Here is a 23206-nt window from a genome sequence, read left to right as displayed (position 1 = left end):
GAATGGGTGGTATGCCGGGGTGGACAAGGATTGGAGGGAGGTTGCAGAACGGAAGTCCAGTGCGTTAAACTCTCACATACATATAGTTATATAGATACATGGGTAGATATATATATAGATAGATAGACATGATGGATCTATCTAAACCTCTCAGGGAAAGGCATTCTGGGAAAGAGTTGCTGCCACCATGGGCTATGCTCAGGATGATCACGTATCTGGAACTGTCAGCTGAGAGCAGCAAGCAGTTACTGCCAGTCAGGCAGGTTTATGATGGGGTGATGTTTAACAGATACCCTCTGTTCCGGTATCCATAGAACTATCAAGGCAGAAGAGACTATGAACCAAATGGTGCTTTCGTTAGGACTGCTTTGATGTAGAATCCCCTCCTCTGTGGCGAAGGGGGTGAGTTGGGGGGAACGATCTGGGTTGAACAGGAAAAAAGAGTGGTGGCTGGGGTTTTAAAGTGGGGTTTCTCTTTGGAGTTCTTCAGCTTCAGCAAAAACGTGATCCAGTGTATTTCTACCTTCTCTACAATACATTTTTGTTTTACAATAGCTGTTGTGGATGATTGGTTCAGAATACTCGAGTCTCACAAATTCTTTATCCCATTCCTTAAAAGGTTTGTCATTGGTTATAATAGGAAGATTCTTTTTTTTCTTTTTTTTATTGATTATAAAAACAAGCAACATGTAACAAACAAATATACAAATAACCAAATAATAGGAAGATTCTGAAATAAAAATAGTAGTTTGGGTGTAATATTCATCTGTATAGCTGCTATTTTTCCAAGCCATGAAATTTGTAATTTTCCCCAACTTTGTAAATCCTTTTTTATATTATTCCATAATGGTATATAATTGTTTCTAAATAGGTCAGAGTTTTTCCCAGTAATAGTCACACCCAAATATTTAATTTACTTTTTAATTCAAAATTGGAAAGGGTGTTCAGGCCCATAATTGACGTTTATAATTGGTCACTGGGGTGCAGGAGGGAGGGTTAGGGTTTGGCTATTATTTTGTTTACACATATTGTATTTTATTACTCTTTCTTGTAAACCCGCCTTGATTCATTCGGGAAAAGGCAGGATCCAAATAAATTATTATTATTATTATTATTATTATTATTATTATTATTATTACATTCACCCAGAGGGCATAAGAGTGGAGTGGAGCATCACTGTTGTATATAATGATACAGAAATGCATCAGTCAGCCTTCAAAGGAGATAGAAGATGACATTGGAGATTCTTTTCTGTGTATTAACTGAACTTTGGATAGAGTAGAAGAATGTAAACTGAGTAACAAGATAGTAGTAGTAAAGTAAATATGAAATAGAGAAAGAAAGGAAAGTTATGATACATGGTAAAGTATAGAATAAATTAGAAGTGAGGAAGCTGAAATAAGATCTTCTTTCCTATTCTTCTAGAAGTGAGAAAGAAAGAAAGAATATAGCGGTGGGAAAAAGAGAGTTATGTGTGTAGTTGAAGGTGTGTGTAAGTGTAGAAAGTAAAGTTTACAGTTGAGTAGAGTGGAATGATGAGAAAGATAGTAGTACAGTTGTGAAGGAAAGAGAGAGAAAGGAGGAGAGAGATGGAACGAATGAGAAAGAAGGTAGTAGGAAGGTAGGATGACATGCGGTTTAAAGAATAGAGGAGGTAGGAAGGAGAAAGATGTAGATGGAAGAAGTACATGGTAATAAGAAAACAAGAACAAGTGTGATGTATGTTTGAATTGTAATTTTAGTGATTGTATGGTTGTTTATTCTGAAAATAGAAAGAATTTGAACATTATTTACAGTTTAACCTCAGTATCTGCTGAGGTTTGGTTTCAGGACCCCAGGAAGTAATCAAAATCCGTGGATGTTCAAGTACTATTACAAACAATGGGGTTGTAGTATGATGCGCCTTACATAAAATGGCAAAACCAAGGTTGGCTTTTTGGGGATATATTGAGATGCAGAATCTGTGGATACTGAGAGCTGAGTGTGAAATGTTAAAAAGCAGTTGAAATCATCCTATTAAGAGAAATGCAACCCATGTAATTGGACTCATGGAGAAGTGGTCAGATGGGACCAAGGAGAATGTGTTTCTTTGGTTGGTTTCTCTGGAAAGAACTGAGAATCTTGGCCAAGGTGGAAGTTGAGTCAGTTGAGGCTGAGAGAAGGAGGAGAGACCTCAGGACAAGAGCATTTCTCTGGGTTAGTTTCCCTATTTCCTATTTGATATTAGTGTTTTGAGTACTGTCTTCCTTACAGTGGAACCTACTCCTGCTTTGTGAAGGCATCACAAGTTGGACTGGTTGATCTCACCTGAAAGCATCCTTCTTCTTCATTCATTCCTATTGTACGTTCCTTGAACTGTATGGTTGTGTTATTTATTACATTTCATCCCACCTTTCTCCCATGGGTGGGTCTCAAGGTGGCTTAGGATACAAAATGCAGAATGAACAAAAGCAACTTTGGGTCTCCATTTGTCAAAAATTACTTGTAGACACACTGGCACCACCAGCAGCAGCACCACAACAAGGCAATGTCATACCCTGTCACCCTCCTTTCTTTCATTGGACAGATCCCTGATTTTGTCACATCCCTAATTTTGCTTTAGGACTAATCTGCCCAGTTTTCTTCTTTCACTGGCCAAAGAGAGTGAGGCCAAAGTTGGAGATAAAGGGATCCCACCACAGGGCCCTGTCTACGTTGCAGCTGGGAGTGAGCCCATAGCCATTGCGGAACAGGAGGAAGAAGAGGAGGAAGAGCAACTGGACCAGGAAACATTTGACATTTTAAGTTTTCTGCCACTCATTTCATGCTGAAAGCGTGCAGAAAAGTGTATCCATTGAACTCTTCTCCAACATCACATTTTAGATGAGCTGATTTCCAGCTTTACTTAGCTGTCCAATGCAATAGGCAAGTTTAAACAATTCCTCCCACCTTCCCTCCCACCCTTCACTTTCACATGGCTCCTCTCTGTTTGTTCCCCTCTTCAGTGAGAAGATGCAGCCAGTCAGGAAGGCCATACAAGATCTGGACAACCCAGGCAAGGGGCGCTAGGTGGAGGAACTGGAGAACATTATGCACAGCTCTGTTGAAAATAGCCGACCACATCGACGAGTGCTTGAAAGCTTATTCCAACAAGCAAGAAACTATACTCTGGCAAAGGTAAGCCTCACTTACTTTCCTGCCAGGCCTTTTGCCATGGAATCCAATGACCCCGACGGAAAACCCAGGACAAGGATATAGAAATGGAGCTTGTTTGGCTCTCGGTGGCTTCCCTTGAGGTCCAATGGACACAGCAGATTGCGGCCTGGAACATAGTTGAATGCAGGGGCAATCATGGGTCTTGGCTTCCATGTCGAGGCTCATTCAACCTGTTCTCAGTTTTAATACCCTCTAAAATGCTGAGATTGAGGGATATGATTCAGCACCGTCAATAGTTGCCGTAAAATCTGAAATATAACCCTGATTCAGCACTTCCATACACTAGTAATCCCTGGAGGGTGGGAATAGGATTTATACCTGCTTCTTCATCTCACTTTGGGTAGAGGGGCTTATGCCCTGGCTGCATAGATAGAAGTCCTTCTTTAGATCTCATGAGTGTGGCCCCATTGGTGCTAGGAGCCAGAATTGGGATGTGCAATAACATTTTGCAACAGGGAGTGATTATTTTGTTCATGGCACTAGCTAGCCAGGCTCTATTCCAGAACACCCCATTCTACCATCATCAGTCCTTTGGCAGTCATTACTTTCTATTTAGGATTGTTCCTCTAGGGCAGTGATGGTGAACCTATGCCATGCCCCAAGACCCCAGGGAAAACTCCTCCCACTCAAAAATGTTATTTCCAATGCTATCCTGTGTGATGCTCTTTATTTGGCACAAAAATATTCCCCAAATGAAGCATCAGAATAGAGGGTCTTTCCTCTGCCCCACTTTCCAGGAGGGAGGGGGATCCTTAAAGCCCTTTTTACATTTGGATACTGATCCCCTCCATGGCCATGTCTCTCTCCAAGCGTCCCTCATGACCTCTTTTCTCATAATAACCCCCAAGTACCTGGGCCCCAAGGAATCCCCCGAGGAGGAGGCAGGGAAGGAAACAGGGAGAGGAGGTCTGGCAGGCCCCCTTTCTTTGGGGAAGAAAAGGGGCTTCCTTCCTTCTTACAACCCCCAGGGTCCCCCAGAAGACCCTCCAGCCATTCTTCTAAATGAACGAGGGTTGTCCCCTATTTCCATCCCTCAGAACAGACTGTGAGGGCAGCAATGCTTCAGGTAGGAGATTCTAATCATGCATACAGATCACCAGGGCCTTACTGCTGCTGCTGTTTATTCCACTGGTGGCCTTTGAGGGAAGCGAAGGAGCGTGCCAGGCGTTCAGCAGCCTTCCCTTCCTTCCTTCCTTCCTTCCTTCCTTCTTTTGAGGAGATTTTCAAGAGGCCACAATGGAGCCCAGGAAAGGCAGGAAAGGAAGGCTCTGATTTGGAAAAAGTCTCTCTGTGTATACTATAGATAGATGATAGATAGATAGATAGATAGATAGATAGATAGATAGATGTGTGTGTGTGTGTGTGTGTGTATATATATATGTATATATGGGGTGTGTGTGCATGTGTGTGTTTGTCTCTGCTGTTCTTATAGATGGGAATGGACCTGAGGATTGAGAAGAGAAGAAAGTGTCAGTTTTGTGCAAATTCACAACTTCTGTTCATCAAAGAGTCCAGTGTGTTGAAATAAAGAACTTTATTGAAAACACATAGTCAGGAATTCAGGGTTTAAGCCAGAACTGCCCTTGCCAAACCAAAGTATATATTAAAACCCCAAAACCTAAAACTTCACCTTCTACCAAACCTAGCCCCCACCTACAATTCCCACCATCTACCCCCCACTATTAACCAGCCCCACTTTGCCATCCTTCCAACACACAATCTCTCCCTGCCCCAGACATTCGAAGAAGCTAGTTCCCTTTCTCTTACTACCGGTCCCCAAATTTCTTTAGCCAACATCCCACAAATTCCAAGTGATATCATTGCTATTCTAGCTTGCTCCAACAAATCCCTGCAACCCCATCTAACTAACCTAAACCATGACCCATAATCCCCAGCCAAATTTATAACCCAAAGCAATAGACTAGTAGCAATGAAAACCTAAACTTAACAAAATATAACATAAACAGACATATGGACATAAAAACCATACAAATAAAATCATAAGGGCCTTTTCTTTGCACAGCTAGATTGAAAAAAATATTTTTGTATTCTTTCTTTACAAAAACAATGTTTGTTCACTGCTTGGATTTGCGTTGCTTTTCTCCTGTGTAGCCACTCTGGTGACTGAATAGGCCTGACCTCCAAGAAAAGCATTTTCCACACTGCTGGCATTTGTATGGCTTCTCCCCTGTGTGGACTCTCTGGTGTTTCACTAAGTCTCCCTTCAAAGAAAAACATTTCCCACAATGCTGGCATTTGTATGGCTTCTCTCCTGAGTGGATTCTCTGGTGTGTCAGTAGGGTTGACTGCTGAGAAAAACATTTCCCACAATGCTGGCATTTGTATGGCTTCTCTCCTGTGTGGACTCTGTGGTGTCTCACTAGGTGTGACTGCTGAGAAAAACATTTCCCACAATGCTGGCATTTGTGTGGTTTCTCTCCTGAGTGGATTCTCTGGTGTGTCAGTAGGGTTGACTGCTGAGAAAAACATTTCCCACAATGCTGGCATTTGTATGGCTTCTCTCCTGAGTGGATTCTCTGGTGTGTCAGTCGGTTGGACTGCCGAGAAAAACATTTCCCACAATGCTGGCATTTGTATGGCTTCTCTCCTGAGTGGATTCTCTGGTGTGTCAGTAGGGTTGACTGCTGAGAAAAACATTTCCCACAATGCTGGCATTTGTACGGCTTCTCTCCTGAGTGGATTCTCTGGTGTTTCAATAGGTCTGACTTCCAAGAAAAACCTTTCCCACAATGCTGGCATTTGTATGGCTTCTCTCCTGGATGGATTCTCTGGTGTGTCAGTCGGTGGGACTGCTGAGAAAAACATTTCCCACAATGCTGGCATTTGTATGGCTTCTCTCTTGAGTGGAATCTCTGGTGTGTCAGTCGGTTGGACTGCCGAGAAAAACATTTCCCACAATGCTGGCATTTGTATGGCTTCTCTCCAGTGTGGACTCTCTGATGAATGACAAGGATTGACTTGTATGCAAAATGTTTCCCACAATGCTGGCAGTTGTATGGCTTCTCTGATGTGTGGACTCTCTCATGACTGACAAGTTCTTCTGTAAAGAAAGATAATGACAGATAATATTGAATATCAGAGTTAAGGGAAGAAAGTGTTAGCCCAAGATTTAGCCCTATGTTCACGACTCCCTATTTGAGATTAAATTAATGAAGTTGGAGTGGGTGACCTGAGCATAACCCTGTTGCAGATGCCCCAAATCCATGGAATGATTATATCCCTACTGATAGGAGCTGGCAAAGAAGAGATTGTGGGGGAACTACCTTGAGGTAATCAGTAGAAGCAGATAGTCATACCGACTGGTGAAAAAAGATTCCTTTAAACCTGTGTATAAATATTTTGATTGAAAAGTGGCATCATATCCTGTGAGACGGCCAGAGAGTGCCGAGTCAGAGCACATGGCATGATGCAAACTAACTGCAGAGGATTGGATTGGAGTTGTGTATACAAGAGATGGTGAACATGATGGAAGTCAGAGAGGAGAGCTTGCAAATATTTTTATTATTTTGCAACTCAAGATAGAGAACCTCTAAAGATTCGGATGAAGATACTTGGAGGACCGCCTCTCCCCATACAATCCGCCCCGCACACTCAGAACATCTGGGACCAATTTGTTAGAGGTCCCTAAATCCCATTTGGTGAGGACCTCACAGAGGGCTTTCACTATCGCCGCCCCCTCATTGTGGAATAAGCTCCCTGTAGAGCTCCGTTCCTCTGCATCTTTAGTTTCTTTTAAGAAACAATTAAAAACGCATCTATTCCAGTTGGCTTTTTCACTTTAGGTAATAGTGTTTTTTCTCTGCTCCTTGCCCTCTGTTTTTCGACCCCGGATTAGTGCAATATATTGTCTTTTTCTTGCCCCTAGTGAATTGTGATTTGTATAGATTCCCATTCCTACCCCTAGTAATGATGTTTTTAAACTTTTTATATTGTGATGTTTTACTTGTATTTTATCGTTTTTTGTCTTGTAAGCCGCCTTGATCATGCAATTGGAAAGGCGGGATATAAATAAAAATTATTATTATTATTATTATTATTATTATTATTAACTATGTCTGTGACTTATTTTTAAGTGTGAAATGTGGTCAATGCATTGCCAATACCTGTATCTGGAAATTTGTTTGCATACTGTGCTATGTTATTGTTGAGCTGCATCTGGGAGCATCGTGCTCACATTGCGCCATACATTGGCTTGTGAACGGGATTGGAATTCAGAGCCAACAAGGACCTGAGGACCGGTGTGCTAATCCCTTATGTCTGAGGTATTTGCGCCAAGTACCAATTGCATTCAATTTCATTTTGGACCATATTTTCCCCACCCAAGAAACAGTATAAATATACCAACTGGCTGTTCTTCAGCGTCAGTCCAGTTGCAGACAGACACTCTGTTGGTTTACATTGCTAAACACCTCACTACACTCGCCAGCTCCACTTGCCTTGGGATTTACTGACTTCTCTCCCCATCCTGGACCCTCAGCAATTGGAATCAAGTTCCGTCTAGGTTATGTATTACCATTAGAAAAGCCTAACATCTATTCCCACCTTTGTTACCTAGTTCTTGTGTGTGTGCATGAACACCTATATGTGTGTGCATACGTGTACAGTGCACCTGCGTCATACGTGGGCACGCCTTATGTGGATTTCAGCATATATTAAAGCCACACTGGGAAAAGGGGCAGCGTGTCCCATAAGGGTTAATCACATCACTGCACGGAGCTCCATTCATTTAAATTGGCCCCGAGAATACACAGAATTCGCCTAACGCCGGGGAGAGGGTGAAAGGGGATTACTCCAAAGGTCACTATTGTTCCAATCTGTCCTTTGAACAAAGTATGAAATTCCGCTAAAAGCATAGCACTTGGGAGTATCCTCCCCAGACTCCAGCATTTTGGGTAACAAATGGCCTCTGGAATCAACCATGGAGCTAAGCAAGCTCAGGTTGAATAAGAAACATCAGAGAAAAGGAATTTTTGTGTCGCCTTTCCTCTCTTCTTAGACTTTGCTCATAATTTCTAAATGGAACCCCTTAATATGTTTGAAAATATGGACCTGAGCTAGTTCTCACCAGTTCAGTTCTTAAAATCTGTCAGGTTGGTGGCTGCATCCCAATCCCTAAGGCCCCTCTTCTGGCTCTTCCAAGAGGTCCCTTCCTTTCCACGCAGAGTTAGACGATCCTGGCTTTGCTCCTGCCTCCGCCTCCTGGCTCCCATCTGCCAGATCCCCTTCCCTTTCTCCCTCCACTCTCCAACCTTCCCTCTTGCCCATCTGCGCCGCTTCAGCATCTCATTTTAGCATCTCTTCCCTGTCTTTCTATTTTTTCACTTTCCCTCTGTCTCTCTGTAACAGACACATACTCACAGAGTGTGAGGCATAAAAGGGATACTTTGAGGGCCATTTTTGAGAAAGGCAGGACAATCAATATACAAATAATTCATTGGCAAAGGCAGAGCAAGGGAGCTGGGACCCGGACTCCAATTTTGGTGAGGGTCAAGCGCCAGGGTGCAGCCTTAAAACATCTATAAGATAGGCATGGACTACTGATGAGGTTTGGAGGAGATCTCAGGGGCAAGCCCACATTGTATTGCCTCAGGGGAGGGGGGGGTGAGTGAAATAATATTTTGCTTGTCCTGGACTGCAGCCAGCACCCACAGACACACACCGATAAGGAAGCCAATTAACTATGAAGCTGGAAGTAGTCCATAAACCTTGCAGGGAGAGAGAGAAAAAGTAAATTGCCAAAGCCAAAGTCAGGATAACAGAGGTCACAATAGTCAGTCCAGTCCAGGGTCAGGTCAGCCAGAAAGTAGCAATAGCCCAGTCCATTCCAAAGTCAAGAGTCAAGGCAACAAGGAGTCAAGATATAGGGAGACAGTGCAGGCAACAATCACACCAAAGGATCATGCAATAAACACTGGCACTGAGTTGGTGTCTCTCTGCTAATTAAGTAAGGGAAACTCTCCCCCATGCCACCTGAGGTTGATTTGCTAATTGCTTCTCAGCAGTTTTTGGGATCTGCGTCTGCCAGCACTTTCAGCCCTGCATTGTCCATAGGAGGGAACCTTCAAGCTTGGTTCCTCCCCAGAGTCACCACTAGGCTGCTGTACCACCAGAGGAATCCCACCAGCACTAGGACCTGGCTGAGCCTCCTCCTCTGGGGCTGGGAGACCTGGTGTAGCCTCAATTACCTCTTGCTCTGGAGGAGCCCCATCCTACTCCTCATCCTCCGAGACCTGCTCTTGGCTGGCCATGACATTGCTCCTCAACATCTCACGGCAACCGTTTGGGGAACAGGAGGCTATTTTGCCACTGTTGGGCCGTCTGAGCCATTGCATGCTCAAGGGAGGTCTTTGCCCCAAGAAGATTCTCCCGAGCCTTAAAGGGATGGAAGAAGGGCCAAAAAAGGTAGTAAACTTGCTTAGGGATCTGCTGAGTACCATTTGGGTGTGAAAAGCATTAATCGCCATGGCTTCTTTCCACAAAATCCTGGAACTGGCAGTTTAGGATGGGGTATTTAGAATCCTTAGAAACTGGAGAGCAATAGTGCCTCACTGAACTACAGATTCAAATATTCTACAGGATGTTGCTATCACAATTAAACTAGGCTTGAAAGGGATCTAGGACTCCTAGTAGATTGCAAGTTGAATATGGGCCAATAGTGTGATGAGGCAGCTACAAAGGCCAATGTGATTCTAGGCTGTATCAATACAAGAATAGTTTCTAGAACAAGGGAAGTAATAGTGCCACTCTATTCTGCTTTGGTCAGGCCTCACTTGGAATAATCCTGTGTCCAGTTCTAGGCCCCACAATTCAAAAAGGATGTTGACAAATTGGAGCATGTCCAAAGGAGGGTAACCAAAGTGGTGAAGGTCTGGAAACCATCAAACTCAATGAGGAGCAGCTTAAAGAGCTGGTTATGTTTAGCGTGGAGAAAAGAAGATAAAGAATGGATATGATGTGCATATTTAAATAGTTGAAAGGGTGTCATGTTGCGCAAGGAGAAGGCTTGCTTTTTGCCGCTACAGAGAGAAGGAGACACCACAATGGATGCAAGCCACAGGGAAAGAGGGTCCACCTAAACATTAGGAGGAACTTCATGACAGTAAGAGCTCTTTGACAGTGGACTATACTCCCTTAGAGTTTGGTGGAGTCCTCTTCTTTTGAGGTTTTTAAAGAGAGGCTGGATGGCCATCTCTTGGGGGTGATTTGAATGTGTATTCCTGCATGGCAGAAGGGAGTTCAATTGGATGGCCCTTGTGGTCTGTTCCAACTCTATGATGCTATAATTCTAGTGTAACCAAAGCGACATGATAATATAGTATGAAAGGGCCCTCAGTCTTTAGAGAAGGTGCAATGGATTCAGGTTCCTTACCTACAGAAGCCACATTCTCATAATTGTCCATCATTACATAATTGTACAAAAGTTTCTGTTTCTTCGTCAACAGATTCCATTCATCCTCGGTAAAATATACAGCCACATCTGCAAAGGTCACCTGAAATAGAAAATAGCCCTCATCCAGAGAGAGACTAAACAAAAGGAGAGGAAAGCACATGGTGCATATCCATATATTAGTATTTCATCACTTCAGAATTCAGTCCAGGAAATAAACTTTAAATTCTGTTAGCAAGCAAAAAGCTACTGCCTTTGAGATCAGTTAGTCTTGAATCCTTTCAACATAATATACAATATAATAAACAATATAATTTAAGCCATGGCTGGGATATTGAGGATGGATTAGGATACTGACTATCCAAACACATATAGTACATTTAGCCACAAAAGTATTATGGTGCATTTAGCCATTTCTTGCCAAATTTCAGAGACAAATGTCATTTTAAAAAACAGTTCTGGGGAGGACTCTGGACTTGAGAGCCACTGGGCCCACCCCCAATTTAGATCCAGAGATGGTCTCCCATATCCCCAACATTTCACAGACAGGAAAAGCAAGGCACATGTGGACAAGCAACATCAGAAGGTGGTGAGGATGGCCAATGTTGTTTATGAGGAAGATCACACAAACTAGGAAGGGCACAGCAGTTTGCTTTTGCCTCAGCCTCCTGGCAAGGGAAGACCCTGGCAAGTTATCTCCTCTCCTCTCCCCCCTTTTGAGTTGATGGGTTGCAAACTCCTTGGAACTCATTTTGCAGCAACCCAAGAGAGCTGAGGAGAAGGGGGGGAAAGTGGGAGGAGGAGAGGGAAACCGGGACATTTTTGAAACAAGGGCAACTGCCAGTATATCTACTGAATATCACTGAAAAATTGGGGTGAGAGAGGATTAAACAGTACTTTCTCTGCCAAACTGGGACAATATGTTCTCCACTTGCTTTGCTGAGCTGGCATAGCAATGTTACAAATGAAATTAATAGTCAGGATGGTGACTCACCAAAGAGTTGTTGCACTTCGACAGCCTCTTTCTCTTAGAGCCCAACTCCACCTGCTTAACCTCTGTGTTGGTCATTAGGTTGTTCCTGGTGGACCTGCACCTGGGTCTCTTCCAGCAAAATGTGGCACAAAGCTGTGTACAAGAAGGCCGAGATGAAGTTCCTGAGAAAACAGACTAGGGTTAGGCTTCGCTCTGAGTGCGAAGGAGGAGGAGGTCCACAGGGCTGAGGGAGGGAAGGCAATGGGGAAAAGGTCAGTGCCAATGGCCATGGAGGGCAGAAGGTGACAACGCCTAGGAAACTCCTCTGAGTCCCAGCCATTCTAGGAATGAGTGGCAGGGGTGAGTCCAGGGGTCTGAGGGAGGGACAAGGACTGGTGGACCCTCCCCAGCTAGGGCCCAAAGGAAGGGTCTCTTTCCCCACCTCTCTCTCCCAGCCCCGAACGCCCAGCCTCCCCACTGGCCCAGGTTCCCTGCCTCCACTTCCTCAGACCCCCACAGGCCCCTCCCTCCCTCCCTTCGCCCCAAAATGGAGGGCCAGAGGCACAAAGGGACACCCTTCCTTTTGGCCCAAGGAGCCTGGCCTCCTTCTCGCTCTGGAGCCTCAGGAGAGAAAGAGATACCTCTGTTCAACTGAGGTCTCAGAGAATGTTCTAGAACATTATTCCACACAGTCACAAGCAGCACAAAATGGCCGCCGGAATACAAAATGGCCACCTCTGCCTCAGCATTTGGCAGTTGGCAGTTTGAGGCCTTCAGGGAACCCAAAATGAAGGAGGAAAGGGCCCCAAAGTCGGAAGGGACCCTAAGCAGGATAAAGAAAGGTTTTCCTGATGGCACCTGATGGCTGTGAGAACACAAAAAGTCCCCAAACAGGACTTCCAACCTTAACAACGCCTAAACATTTTCCTGGTGCTATTGAAAGGAGGAACCTGATCCCCTCCTTAATTACAATCAATAGTGGAAGATATTGATATTAATATCAAGAGAACCCATCGTCCACAACCCAGCTCAGGACTTGACCGCTCAGGGAGGCCAGTGCAGCTGCAGGTGGGCCTCCGTCCGTCCGTCCTCCTTTCCTTCTGCATTCCTCCTTTTTCCTCCAGCATCAGCCCCTTTCCAAAGAAGGCTGCATCCGCACTATAGAAATAAGGCACTTTGATACCGCTTTAACCGCTCAGTGCTATGGAATCCTCGGATTTTACCTTTGGACACTTAGCCTTCTCTGCCACAGAGCTCTCATGCCACAACAAACTACAAATCCCAGGATTCCATAGGATGGAACCAGGAGAGTTAAAAGGGTTTCAATCCGGATTATTTCTATAATGCAGATAAAGCCTAAATTGGTTATAAAAGGATAGAAGCACTCAGGTAGAATTTTTAACCTGTAAAAATGGTTTTGCTTTTTTTTAATATAAGCAGTTTGTTTTTCAGTCTAATCCTTATTCTTCTTGTTGTTCGTTGTTTGTATGTTTGTTTGTTTCATTCTTAGTAATATGAGTTATTCTGGTCTGTCTCCTTCCTTCTTGCCTGAAAATCTATTAATAAGGAAACTGGGGAGACTTTTAAAACCTCCCAAAGGAGCTACTTTTGGCCTTTTTGGGGGGACTAGCCTCCTCTTAGAAGCCAAAGCCCAATGTTTGTGAAGAAGAATAAGGATTGTGTTAAAACTATCCTCCCATTTCTGATCCCTTTTAAAACCCATGTTCCCCAGAAGGAGCAGAGCTTTGTAATAGGAAAACCCTCTCAGAAAAGACACACAAAGAGACACACTTCCTTCCTTTTGCCCCAAGGAGCCTGGCCTCCTTCTGACTCTGGAGCCTCAGGAGAGAAAGAGACGCCTCTGTTCAACTGAGGCCTCAGAGAAAGTTCTGGAACATTATTCCCCACAGTCACAAGCAGCACAAAATGGCTGCCAGAACACAAAATGGCCGCTGGAACACAAAATGGCTTCCTGAACACAAAATGGCTGCCAGAACACAAAATGGCCGCCAGAACACAAAACGGCAGCTGAAACACAAAATGGCTGCCTCTGCCTGAGCGCTTGGCAGTTGACATTTGAGGCCTTCAGGGGAGAGAGAGAGAGAGAGACTGAGGGAAGAGTGGAAGGAGGTCCTGGAGGGAGGGGGCCTTGGGAGATATAGGGCCTTCCTGAGATATTCGGTGTTCGCTTCCTAACAAAGGGGTTTCTGGCCTCATAAAGGATTTGGGGCAAACTGGATCTGAAAGGCAGTAGTAGCCTTTTCTCTTGCCAATGGGATTTAAAGTGTATTTCCTGGACTGGATCTCCCAGTATCCACAGGGCCAGAAAGAGGAGGGGCCCTGCCCTGCAGTAAGGCCCATCCAATCCCTCTGAACCTAGGACTACAACTCCCATGTCTTCTTTCTTTCTTTCTTTCTTTCTTTCTTTCTTTCTTTCTTTCTTTCTCCTTAGCTGCCTTGTGTTAGTGGTGTTACTGCTCTTCTTCTCATTGTGTGCCTCCAAGTTGTTTCTGACTTATAGCAACCCTAAGGGAAGCCCTTTGCAAGCTTTTCTTGGCAAGATTTGTCCTAAAGTGGTTTTGCAAGTACCTCCCTCTGAGGCTGAGAGAGTGTGACTTCTTGCCTAAGGTCACTCAGCGGGTTTCTGTGCCCAAGAGGGCATTCGAACCTTGGTCTCCAGGGTCATAGTCCAATGCTTCAGCCACTAAACCACGCTGGCTCTTTCTTGAGGCTTTGTAGTTTTTTGTGGCTTGGCTCCAAGTCATTGCCAACTTCTGGGGAGCCACACTGCCTCCCGTTCCCATGTACAACCTGTGAAACAATTTCAGACTTTCTTCTGTTCTTCATTTGTGTCTTCAAGTATTATGGTGACCCTAAGGCAACCTTATCATGAGGTTTCATTGGCAGGTTTCTTCAGAGAGGGGTTTCCAATGCCATTGAGGCTGAGAGTGTGTGACTTGCCAAGGGTCACCTAAGTCCAAAACACAGTGCAGCAATAATCCAATCTGAGACCGATTTAACTGCCCTGGCTCAGTACTAGGGAATTCTGGGAAATGTAGTTTTGTGAGACATTGAGCCTTCTCTGTCAGAGAGCTCTGGGACCACAATAAACTCCAGTTCCCAGGATTCCCTAGCACTGGGCCAGGGCAGTTAAAGTGCTCTCAAAATGGACTATTGCTGCCGTGTGTTTTGGACCTTTCTTGGCCGCAAACTGTCCATAGCCTGCAATGCATCTCCTAATTCTTTTGGCAGTCCCTCCCTCCCAACACTTTCTCATTTCCCCCCAAAACCAGCACAAAGCTGGCAGATGGAAAGAGGTTTTGAAGCAGCATTTAAATCTGCCATATTTTATTAAAAGACTAAATGTCCCAAATGCTATTATCAGTTTTGTAGCTATTATTATAGAAAGACGTAGAGTGCAAACTCCTCAAGTACCTTTATTTTCTGGAGTGAGATGGGCTTTTCCAACTGATTCTCTGTGATGATCTCCGGTGGTCCAAGCAGCCAAACTGCGGCCCTGTAATAATAATAATAATAATAATAATAATAATAATAATAATAATATTTTTATACCCCTCTCTTCAGCCAAAAGGCTTTCAGAGTTATTACAAATTGTTAATTAGCCATTTAGACATTATGGATCTTAGTCCAGCAGACCCTTAACTTCCTTAAATCTCGCTGCCATCATCCAGTGAATTATAAAAGGGTTTCCCTTAACCTACACTGGGACCAGTTAAGGAACCTTATTTCTACTTCTTTACTGATTTTCCCAAGCATCAACCGATCCAAGACACGTGTAAAAGGAGCGTCGAGTAGTAGATACTCCAAGGAGATATTTACTATTAATAACAAAATATAACTGAAATATAAGTAATACAAGATATTAAGAGTCTTGCAGGTACAATATTTGTAAGTATATAATATTCAATTCATACTAGCTATTAAGGAAACAAATAAACCCAAGTGTCCAATTCTGAGACTAACTTCCAAGATCCGCTCTTTAACTCTCTCTCTCTCGATCTCCAACCGACACAATTCCCCCAACTGTCTCTTGGTCTCTCAGGCCTTATATCTCCTTCTCACGGAAGCTTCCAGAAGAACCTTTATCTTGCTCTCTGATTGGTCAAGAGAGCCTTCCGTAGCAGTGATGTCATTCTGCATTTGCATAAACCTCCCTTTTCTGCCTGAAGAAGACCTCCATTGACTGGAGCCCAGTCATTACACTTGTCCAAGGAAAGACTTGCACCTATTTTCAATGTTGTTCTTGGGGTCTGCCTTCCAGTTGTTTCCAGGTCTTATGGTGACCTTATGGGAGTCTCTGAAGGGGTTTTCTTGGCAGGTTCCTTCAGAGTGGGTTTCCCATGGCCATCCTCTGAGGCTGAGAGAGTGTGACTTGCTCACGGCTTCAGTCCTTTTGGAAGCCTTTTTGCTTTATCTTCTAGAAGGCAGCTGAGGTGTTGCTTCTTGCTCTGAAGAATGAGAGGAACCTTCTGGCATCCAAAAGGATGACATTCTCTGGAGTTATGTCTGATAATATGGTTATATAGGATTGCAATCTCTGTTCTTTTATTAAAAGGTTTCATATCATAGAATCTCATAGCTATGTCCCTTAATGGCAGTTAACCAAATTAAACAGTATATAAAACAAAAACATGAAACAAGCTAGACAAGGCAACCGTTACATAAATTTGTAATTGGTTGACTGGCCGAATCCAAAGGATATTCAACAGTGGCTCCTTTTCATTCTGGAGAGAAGTGACTAGTGGGGTGTCCAGTGGGGTTCTGTCCAGGGCCCAGTGCTATTCAACATCTTTATCAATGACTTGGATGACAGAATTGGGGGCATACTTATCAAATTTGCAGATGGCACCAAATTAGGAGGAATAGCTAATACTCCAGAGGACAGGATCAAGATTCAAAATGACCTGAATAGACTAGAAAGCTGGGCCAAATCTAACAAAATGAAATTCGACACGGAGAAATGTAAGGTATTGCACTTAGGGCGAAAAAAATGAAATGCAGAGATATAGGATGGGGGACACCTGGATGAATGAAACTACGTGTGAAAGTAGTCCAAGTAAACCACAAGTTTAACATGAGTCAACAGTGTGATGAGGCAGCTAACAAGGCCAATGCGATTTTAGGCTGCATCAACAGAAGTATAGTGTCTAGATCAAGGGAAGTAATAGTGCCACTCTATTCTACTCTGGTCAGGCCCCACCTGGAACATTGTGTGCAGTTCTGGGCCCCACAATTCAAAAAGGACATTGAGAAACTGGAGTGTGTCCAAAGGAGGGCGACTAAAATGGTGAAGGATCTGGAATCCATGCCCTATGAGGGAGCTGGGAATGTTTATCCTGGAGAAGAGAAGGTAATGTGATAGCCCTGTTTAAATATTTGAACGGATGTCATATTGAGGAAGGAGGAAGATTGTTTTCTGCTGCTCCAGAGAATAGGACCCTGAACAATAGATGCAATCTACAGCAAAAGAGATTCCAGCTCAACATTAGGAGGAATTTCCTGACAGTGAGGGCTGTTCGATATTGGGACACACTCCTTCCTTGGAGTGCAGTGATCCTTGGAGGTCTTTAAGCAGAGGCTGGATGGCCATCTGTCAGGGATGCTTTGATTGAGAGTTCCTGCATGGCAGAATGGGGTTGGACTGGATGGCCTTTGGGGTCTCTTCCAACTCTATGATTCTATGATTCTATGTGAACATGAAACATGTAATAAGAAAGTAATGCTATGTAATGAGAGGAAAAGGTATGAATACAAAGAACAATTACAATACACAAATCAGCTTCAATTTATCTACTCTGAATAACATACTGATGTAATGCAGAATAACATCTAAACAATGATAATGTAAAAACTAATTTCAGTTTATTACTATGAATAACCTACTAATGTATGTAATACAGAATGACTGTATATAAACAAGGGCAATTGTGAGTACAGTTACACAAAGGCTTCAGTACAATGACAATACATATAATTAAGAATGGGCTACAACAAAACAACAAAAGGAAGAATTACAAGACACAAACTCCCTCCAATATATCTGCTCTAGATGACATGCTAAAATAGATGATATGAAACTGAATAAAGTGCTGTTATCCCTGTCTTTGGGAACTGATGGAGGACATTTCAAGACAAGAGGTCTTCCTCAGCCGCAAGGGAGCAGGCTGTCATCTGAGATACTCTAGTACTTCCTCATTCAAGAAATGTGCCAGATACGTATTTTGCAACCGATCTTCCTCTACTTTCCTGCATGAAACCTGTCCTGGTTTTGGGATCTTCTGGGGAGGCCCTGGTTGCTGTCCATGGACCTCTCAGGTGCATTTGGGGGGAAGTCAGGAGAGGGCTGCTTGGGGGCTGCTCTCAGGATTGGGAACCCCTTCTTAGTCTTGCCGTTTTCATTAATATTCTGCTTCCCCTGATTTGGGCCACAAGGCAGGTTCTGACCATTAAAACAACCGTTGTTTTTGTTGTGTGTCTTGAAGTGGTTTCTGACTTATGGCGACGCTATCCTGGGTTGTTCTTGGCAAGATTTGTTCAGAGGAGCTTTGCCATTGCCTTCCCTTGAGGCTGAGAGAGTGCGACTTCCCCAAGGTCACCCAGAAGGTTTCTTTTTAAAATCTTTCTTGTATTAAAATACATATAACTTGAATAGATGGTACCTTACTCCCTGGAAAATGAAAAGAAATGTATAGAGTATCAGACGGAAACTGTTGGAGACGGAAAAACAAAAAGGGCACCCTTTACCACTCTATGTAAACCGCTTTGATCTTTATGGAAAAGTGGTATATAAATAACATTTATTATTATTATTATTATTATTATTATTATATGTGGTGGGGTTGTGAGGAAATTCAGAAATTTTGGGAAATGATTCATGAATTCATTCAACAGATACTCGAAATTAAATTCCCAATGAACCCAAAGTTGTATCTTTTGAATATAATTTCGGTACTAAATTCAAAAGGAGAAAACAAAATTTGGAGAATTTTACTTTATTTTGTTTCGGCAGGTAGAACAGAAATAGCTAAATTATGGAAATCTGATAAGAGACCAACTTGGGAAAACTGGATGCTGAAAGTAAATGAGTCCAGGGAATCGGATAGACTTTCATGTATAGCCCAAAATCATGATAAAGGCAAAAGAAAGGAGGAGTGGAAGAAAGTTTTGATAAAGTGGGGGAAAGAATGGGAATTAAACTTGTCGCTAGTGGAGGACTAATCAAAGTCCTCTCTTTTTACTGCTCTCAGTGGATTTGGGAGAATGAAATTTAAGGATCTTTAAGAATATTATGTTATTCATGTTATAAATTGAATATAAGCATATTCTGTTTCTTTTTGCTTTCTTATATAAATCCCAGGTCAACAGAGGATGATTGAATGAATCGCTGTGTGTATTAAAAACAATAGAGAGAGATCCATGCAATGAAATTGATGTGAACATCTGTATAAATATATATTTCTTCAGTTGTTGTTAACCTTACAAAATAGTAAGAGAAGTAGACACATTTTCTATGTAAAATTGAATGAAAAAATTTGCAGTTTCTTTCTTTTTTTACTTAAATTGTAAAAGAATAATTCACAGCTAGACTTCATATTTCGGAGGGAGGTTTCAAGGCGAAGGACATTCAAATGGGCTTAAATTCAGAAGACGGAAAAGGAAGACTTCAGAGGGTCCCAAATGACCAGTCAAGACTCAAATTTGCTTTTACAAGCAATTTTTATTTGGATTATGTATTGGTCATGTTTTATGTATTTGGAAACTTAAATAAAGATGAATTTTAAAATAAATACATATAACTTATAACAAACAAATGAACAACATTTAAATTCCCAAACATACATAGGAATACCATATATACATATAATTCTAAATGCAAAGTACATTAGAATAAACTTCCAAACCTAAAGCGACAGCTAGCTCCTTTCTTTCAATAATACTCCTTTATCTCTACATCTTTTCTTGTTCTCAAGTCGATTTAGACTCATGGCGACCCTATGGATGAGAGTCCATAATTCTCTATTTGTCTTCATACTTAACCTATTCCAATTTTATTTTGAACTGGAATTATTCCCTACCCTTTTCAATGTAAATCCTTTGTACATATTCCCCCAGATATTACCATTTCTTTCCACAATACATAGTAATCTTCATTACAAATTTGACGTTTATATAATCTTTATTATTTTCTGAGTCATAAAAATAGAAATAAATGATACAAATACAGAATCCATAACATCACTGTCACAAATCTTTCCGTTTTCTTTGACCCACTTTCTGCTTTCTGTCTTCTTGGCCTTTCAAAGAGCTCACTTTCATCATATTATAACCGAACCCTGCTTTTAAACACACATTTTATGCACAACTCTAAAACGTATGAACACAATATATCCCAATTGCTTATTGATAATATCAGTTTCCATTTATGTTCTTATCTATTGTCAAAATAACGTATGCATAACTTCGCAGTATTCGATTCCTTCTTTATCATGCTTTACTTTAAAGCAGGAGACTCAAACTTTCTTCTACTGACCTATAATTAATCAGGAAATAAAAATACACATTTAAACCAATTTTTGAAGAAGAAACTTTGTAGGTTCAATTCCAGTTAATTGAGACCTCAAAGAGCTTCAGATTTCAGTTCCATTCTTTTCCCATTCCTCTTCTCTTTTTCCATATCGTAATTCTGAGCCCTACAAGAGAGTTTGTCCCGTTCCCTGTAATCATTAACTCTCTGCATCCAATTTTCCCGTCTTGGAGTCTCATCTGACTTCCATAACTTTGCTATTTCAATTCTAGCTGCTGTTACAAGATATAATATAATCCTCCAATATTGTCTTTTGTCCTGAGGGCTTAAAATCGAAGTTATATTGAGTAAGTACAATTTAGGGCTCAATGGGAATTTTATTCCCAATATCTGCTGTATTGAGTCATGTACTTTCTTCCAAAATTTCTGAATTTCCCTGCAATGCCACCATATATGATAGATGTTTCCCTTTTTACAATCACACCCCCAACAATTCCCCTGTGCTAATTTATAAGGGTTTGTTTAGCTTCCATGGGGTGTAATATCACCTGTTCATTATTTTCATGTGATTCTCTTTTAGATCCTGCGCTTCTGTAAATGTATTTGTTCTATTCCAGGCGTTTTGCCATTCTTCCATTTCTATTTTGCATCCCATATCCTGCCCCCATTTCACCATATACTCTTTTACAGTCTCCTATTCCATATTCCTCCTCAACAGTAGTTTGTGTAGTTTGGATATCTTTTTCTTATCAGGTTGCCAGAATAAATCATCCAATTCGTTTAGTCTAGCTTCGATCCCTATTGTTTTGTTGTCTACCAGAAATCTTTGTTTTAGCTGGTAGAAATTAAACCACTGTCTATTATGTCCATCCTTGTTAATATCTTCCCTAGATCTTATCGACCAATTCCCTGATTGATCCTTCTTAAGCCAATGTTTGTAAGTGAGCCAATTACTGATGCTTATCCATCTACCGAAGAGTGCCTTCTGGGCCGATGTCCGAAGGGGTAACTTAAACTAAAATGTCTTTTTAATCTTGTTCCAAGTGAGTAGTAAAGATTTCCTCATTGGATGATTAATGAAATCTTTATTCATCCCCAACTTCTCATAACATAAGAAGGCGTGCCAACCAAATCTTAACAGCACATTCTCTAGATCAAGCATTTCTTTGTCCTCTAGTTTAATCCAGTTTTGGATCCAAATTAGATTACATGCCCAGTAATATAATCTGAAGTCTGGGAGCGAATAGCCCCTCTCTCTGAAGCATCTTTGAGCGCCTCCCATTTAATCCGAGGTTTGTGTCCTTTCCATATGAATCTTTTTAGCTCAGCTTCCCAACTTTTAAATAGCTTATCCTTAATCTCTATTGGCAAATTTTGTAGCAGAAACATAACTTTCTGTAGAACTGTCATTTTGATTACGGCAATTCTGCCTAGTAGTGAAAGATTTAACCAGCTCCATCTCCTTAAATGTTCTCTTATGTCTTTCCATACCCCTAAATAATTATTGTCTTTAGAAATCCAAATTCCTAAGCACCTCAGTTTCTTTCCTACTTGGAAGCCCGGTTTCCTCTTTCATTCCTCTACCTCTTCTCCAGTCATATTTCTAGTTATCAACACTGTCTTGTCTTTATTGATTTTCAGTCCTGTGAATTTGCCGAATTTGTTTAGCTCCTGTAGCAGCGGTTCTCTGCCCCGATTTGGGTCCTCCAAAACTGTTACCACGTCATCCGCAAACGCTCTTACCTTGGTTTCATTTCCTGTTAATGCCTTTTATATTTGGATTACCTTTAACAGAGGAAATCAAAATTTCCATCACTTCTAAGAATAAGAGCGGTGATATCGGGCATCCTTGCCTTGTGCCCTTATTTATCATACATCCTTGGGATCTTTCTCCATTGATAATTAAGCTCTTTGCCGATTATATATTTGCCTTATTGTCTCCCATTTCCATACTTTTTACCACTTCTATCAAAAAATCCCATCTCACGCTGTCGGAGGCTTTCTCCGTGTCAATAGCAATTAGGGCACATTTTTTCTCATTATTGACCTGGTAAAATTCAAGACAATTTATAATCGTTCTGATATTGTTCCTAATCTGTCTGCCAGGTAAAAACCCGTTTTGCTCCTTCCCAATTGTCGAATTCAAAATTCCCTTCAGTCTGCTGGGAAGTATTTGTGTGAATATCTTATAATCAGTGTTCAGCAAACTTATTGGTCTATAATTAGTCATTAACAAGCTATCCTTTCCTTCTTTAGGAATTAAAGTGATACTCGCTAGCTCCCATGAGTCTGGAATCCCCTCTGCATTAATAGGATTAAACCATTTATATAGTGGATCCACTAGTTCCCCTTGAAATATTTCATAATATCTAGCTGTAAATCCGTCCACTCCAGGGGATTTCCCTCTTTATAATCTTCTTATCTTCCCTCCGTCTATGGGGCCTGCAAAGGGAGGGGGCTTCCTTTCCTGGGGAGGGCATGGTCTAGATCTTCCCTGTCTATGGGGCTTCAAAAGAAGGCTCCAGGGCAGAGGAGAATGTGGCCCAATAGAGGGACCCTAACATTTTCCCAAATGAGCACATTCTCCGTCTCTCTGTCCAGAGGCAGAGCCCTCTTTCCCAAAATGGTTGCTGAGGGATTCCTATCCAAATGGCCCCTGTCTTTCAGCAGCCCCCTTTATGCCATCTCTTCCCTTGACACTTTCCTTCTTTCCTTCCTTTAACCTCCATCCCTTCAAGGAAGGGGACTTTCAGGCAAAGAACTAACAATGGTTTCCATGTCCTTTCTGCTTGTTCCCAGAGGAGGATCACTGAGCTTTGCAGGGTTGTTGTGAAGGGTAACTAAAGGATGTGTGTGTGTGTGGGGGGGGACTAATTCAGATTCTGTGGGCCTCTAAGCCTAGTTGCCAGGGGGGTATCCCTCTCCCCAGAAGGGGCTTTGAGCTCCCTCCGTCTGCCTGTTCTTGGCTTTGGCCTAAATCTGGGCTCTTCTCTCCCCCACAGACAGAGCCCCCTTCCCCCAGGGAAAACCCCTTCCCCCCAGAAAGCTGTTGTTTCCAATGCTATTGAAGCCTATGCTATCTGAT

General features: G+C 42.3%; 2 protein-coding genes across 2 annotated transcripts in view; both read right to left on the bottom strand.

Moving 5' to 3' along the window:
- LOC149301532 (uncharacterized) overlaps positions 1-23206 on the bottom strand; it is a 247346-nt gene that overhangs the window by 126749 nt on the left and 97391 nt on the right. The gene's annotated exons all lie outside the window — the stretch shown is intronic.
- The window catches only part of LOC149301535 (uncharacterized), a 33998-nt gene continuing 15705 nt past the window's right edge, over positions 4914-23206 (bottom strand). Inside the window, exon 3 of the mRNA XM_089484231.1 lies at positions 4914-6005. Within this exon, the coding sequence (XP_089340357.1) occupies positions 5271-6005 (735 nt within the window). The 3' untranslated portion in view covers positions 4914-5270. The remainder of the gene's footprint in view (positions 6006-23206) is intronic.

Source organism: Sceloporus occidentalis, unplaced genomic scaffold, assembly GCF_023333645.1.
Source record: "Sceloporus occidentalis isolate IW3139 unplaced genomic scaffold, rSceOcc1.0.p SCAF_21, whole genome shotgun sequence".
Classification (NCBI taxonomy): Eukaryota; Metazoa; Chordata; class Lepidosauria; order Squamata; family Phrynosomatidae; genus Sceloporus; species Sceloporus occidentalis.
Note: the sequence above shows the minus strand (reverse complement) of the source record. Positions and strands in the feature narration are given on the sequence as shown.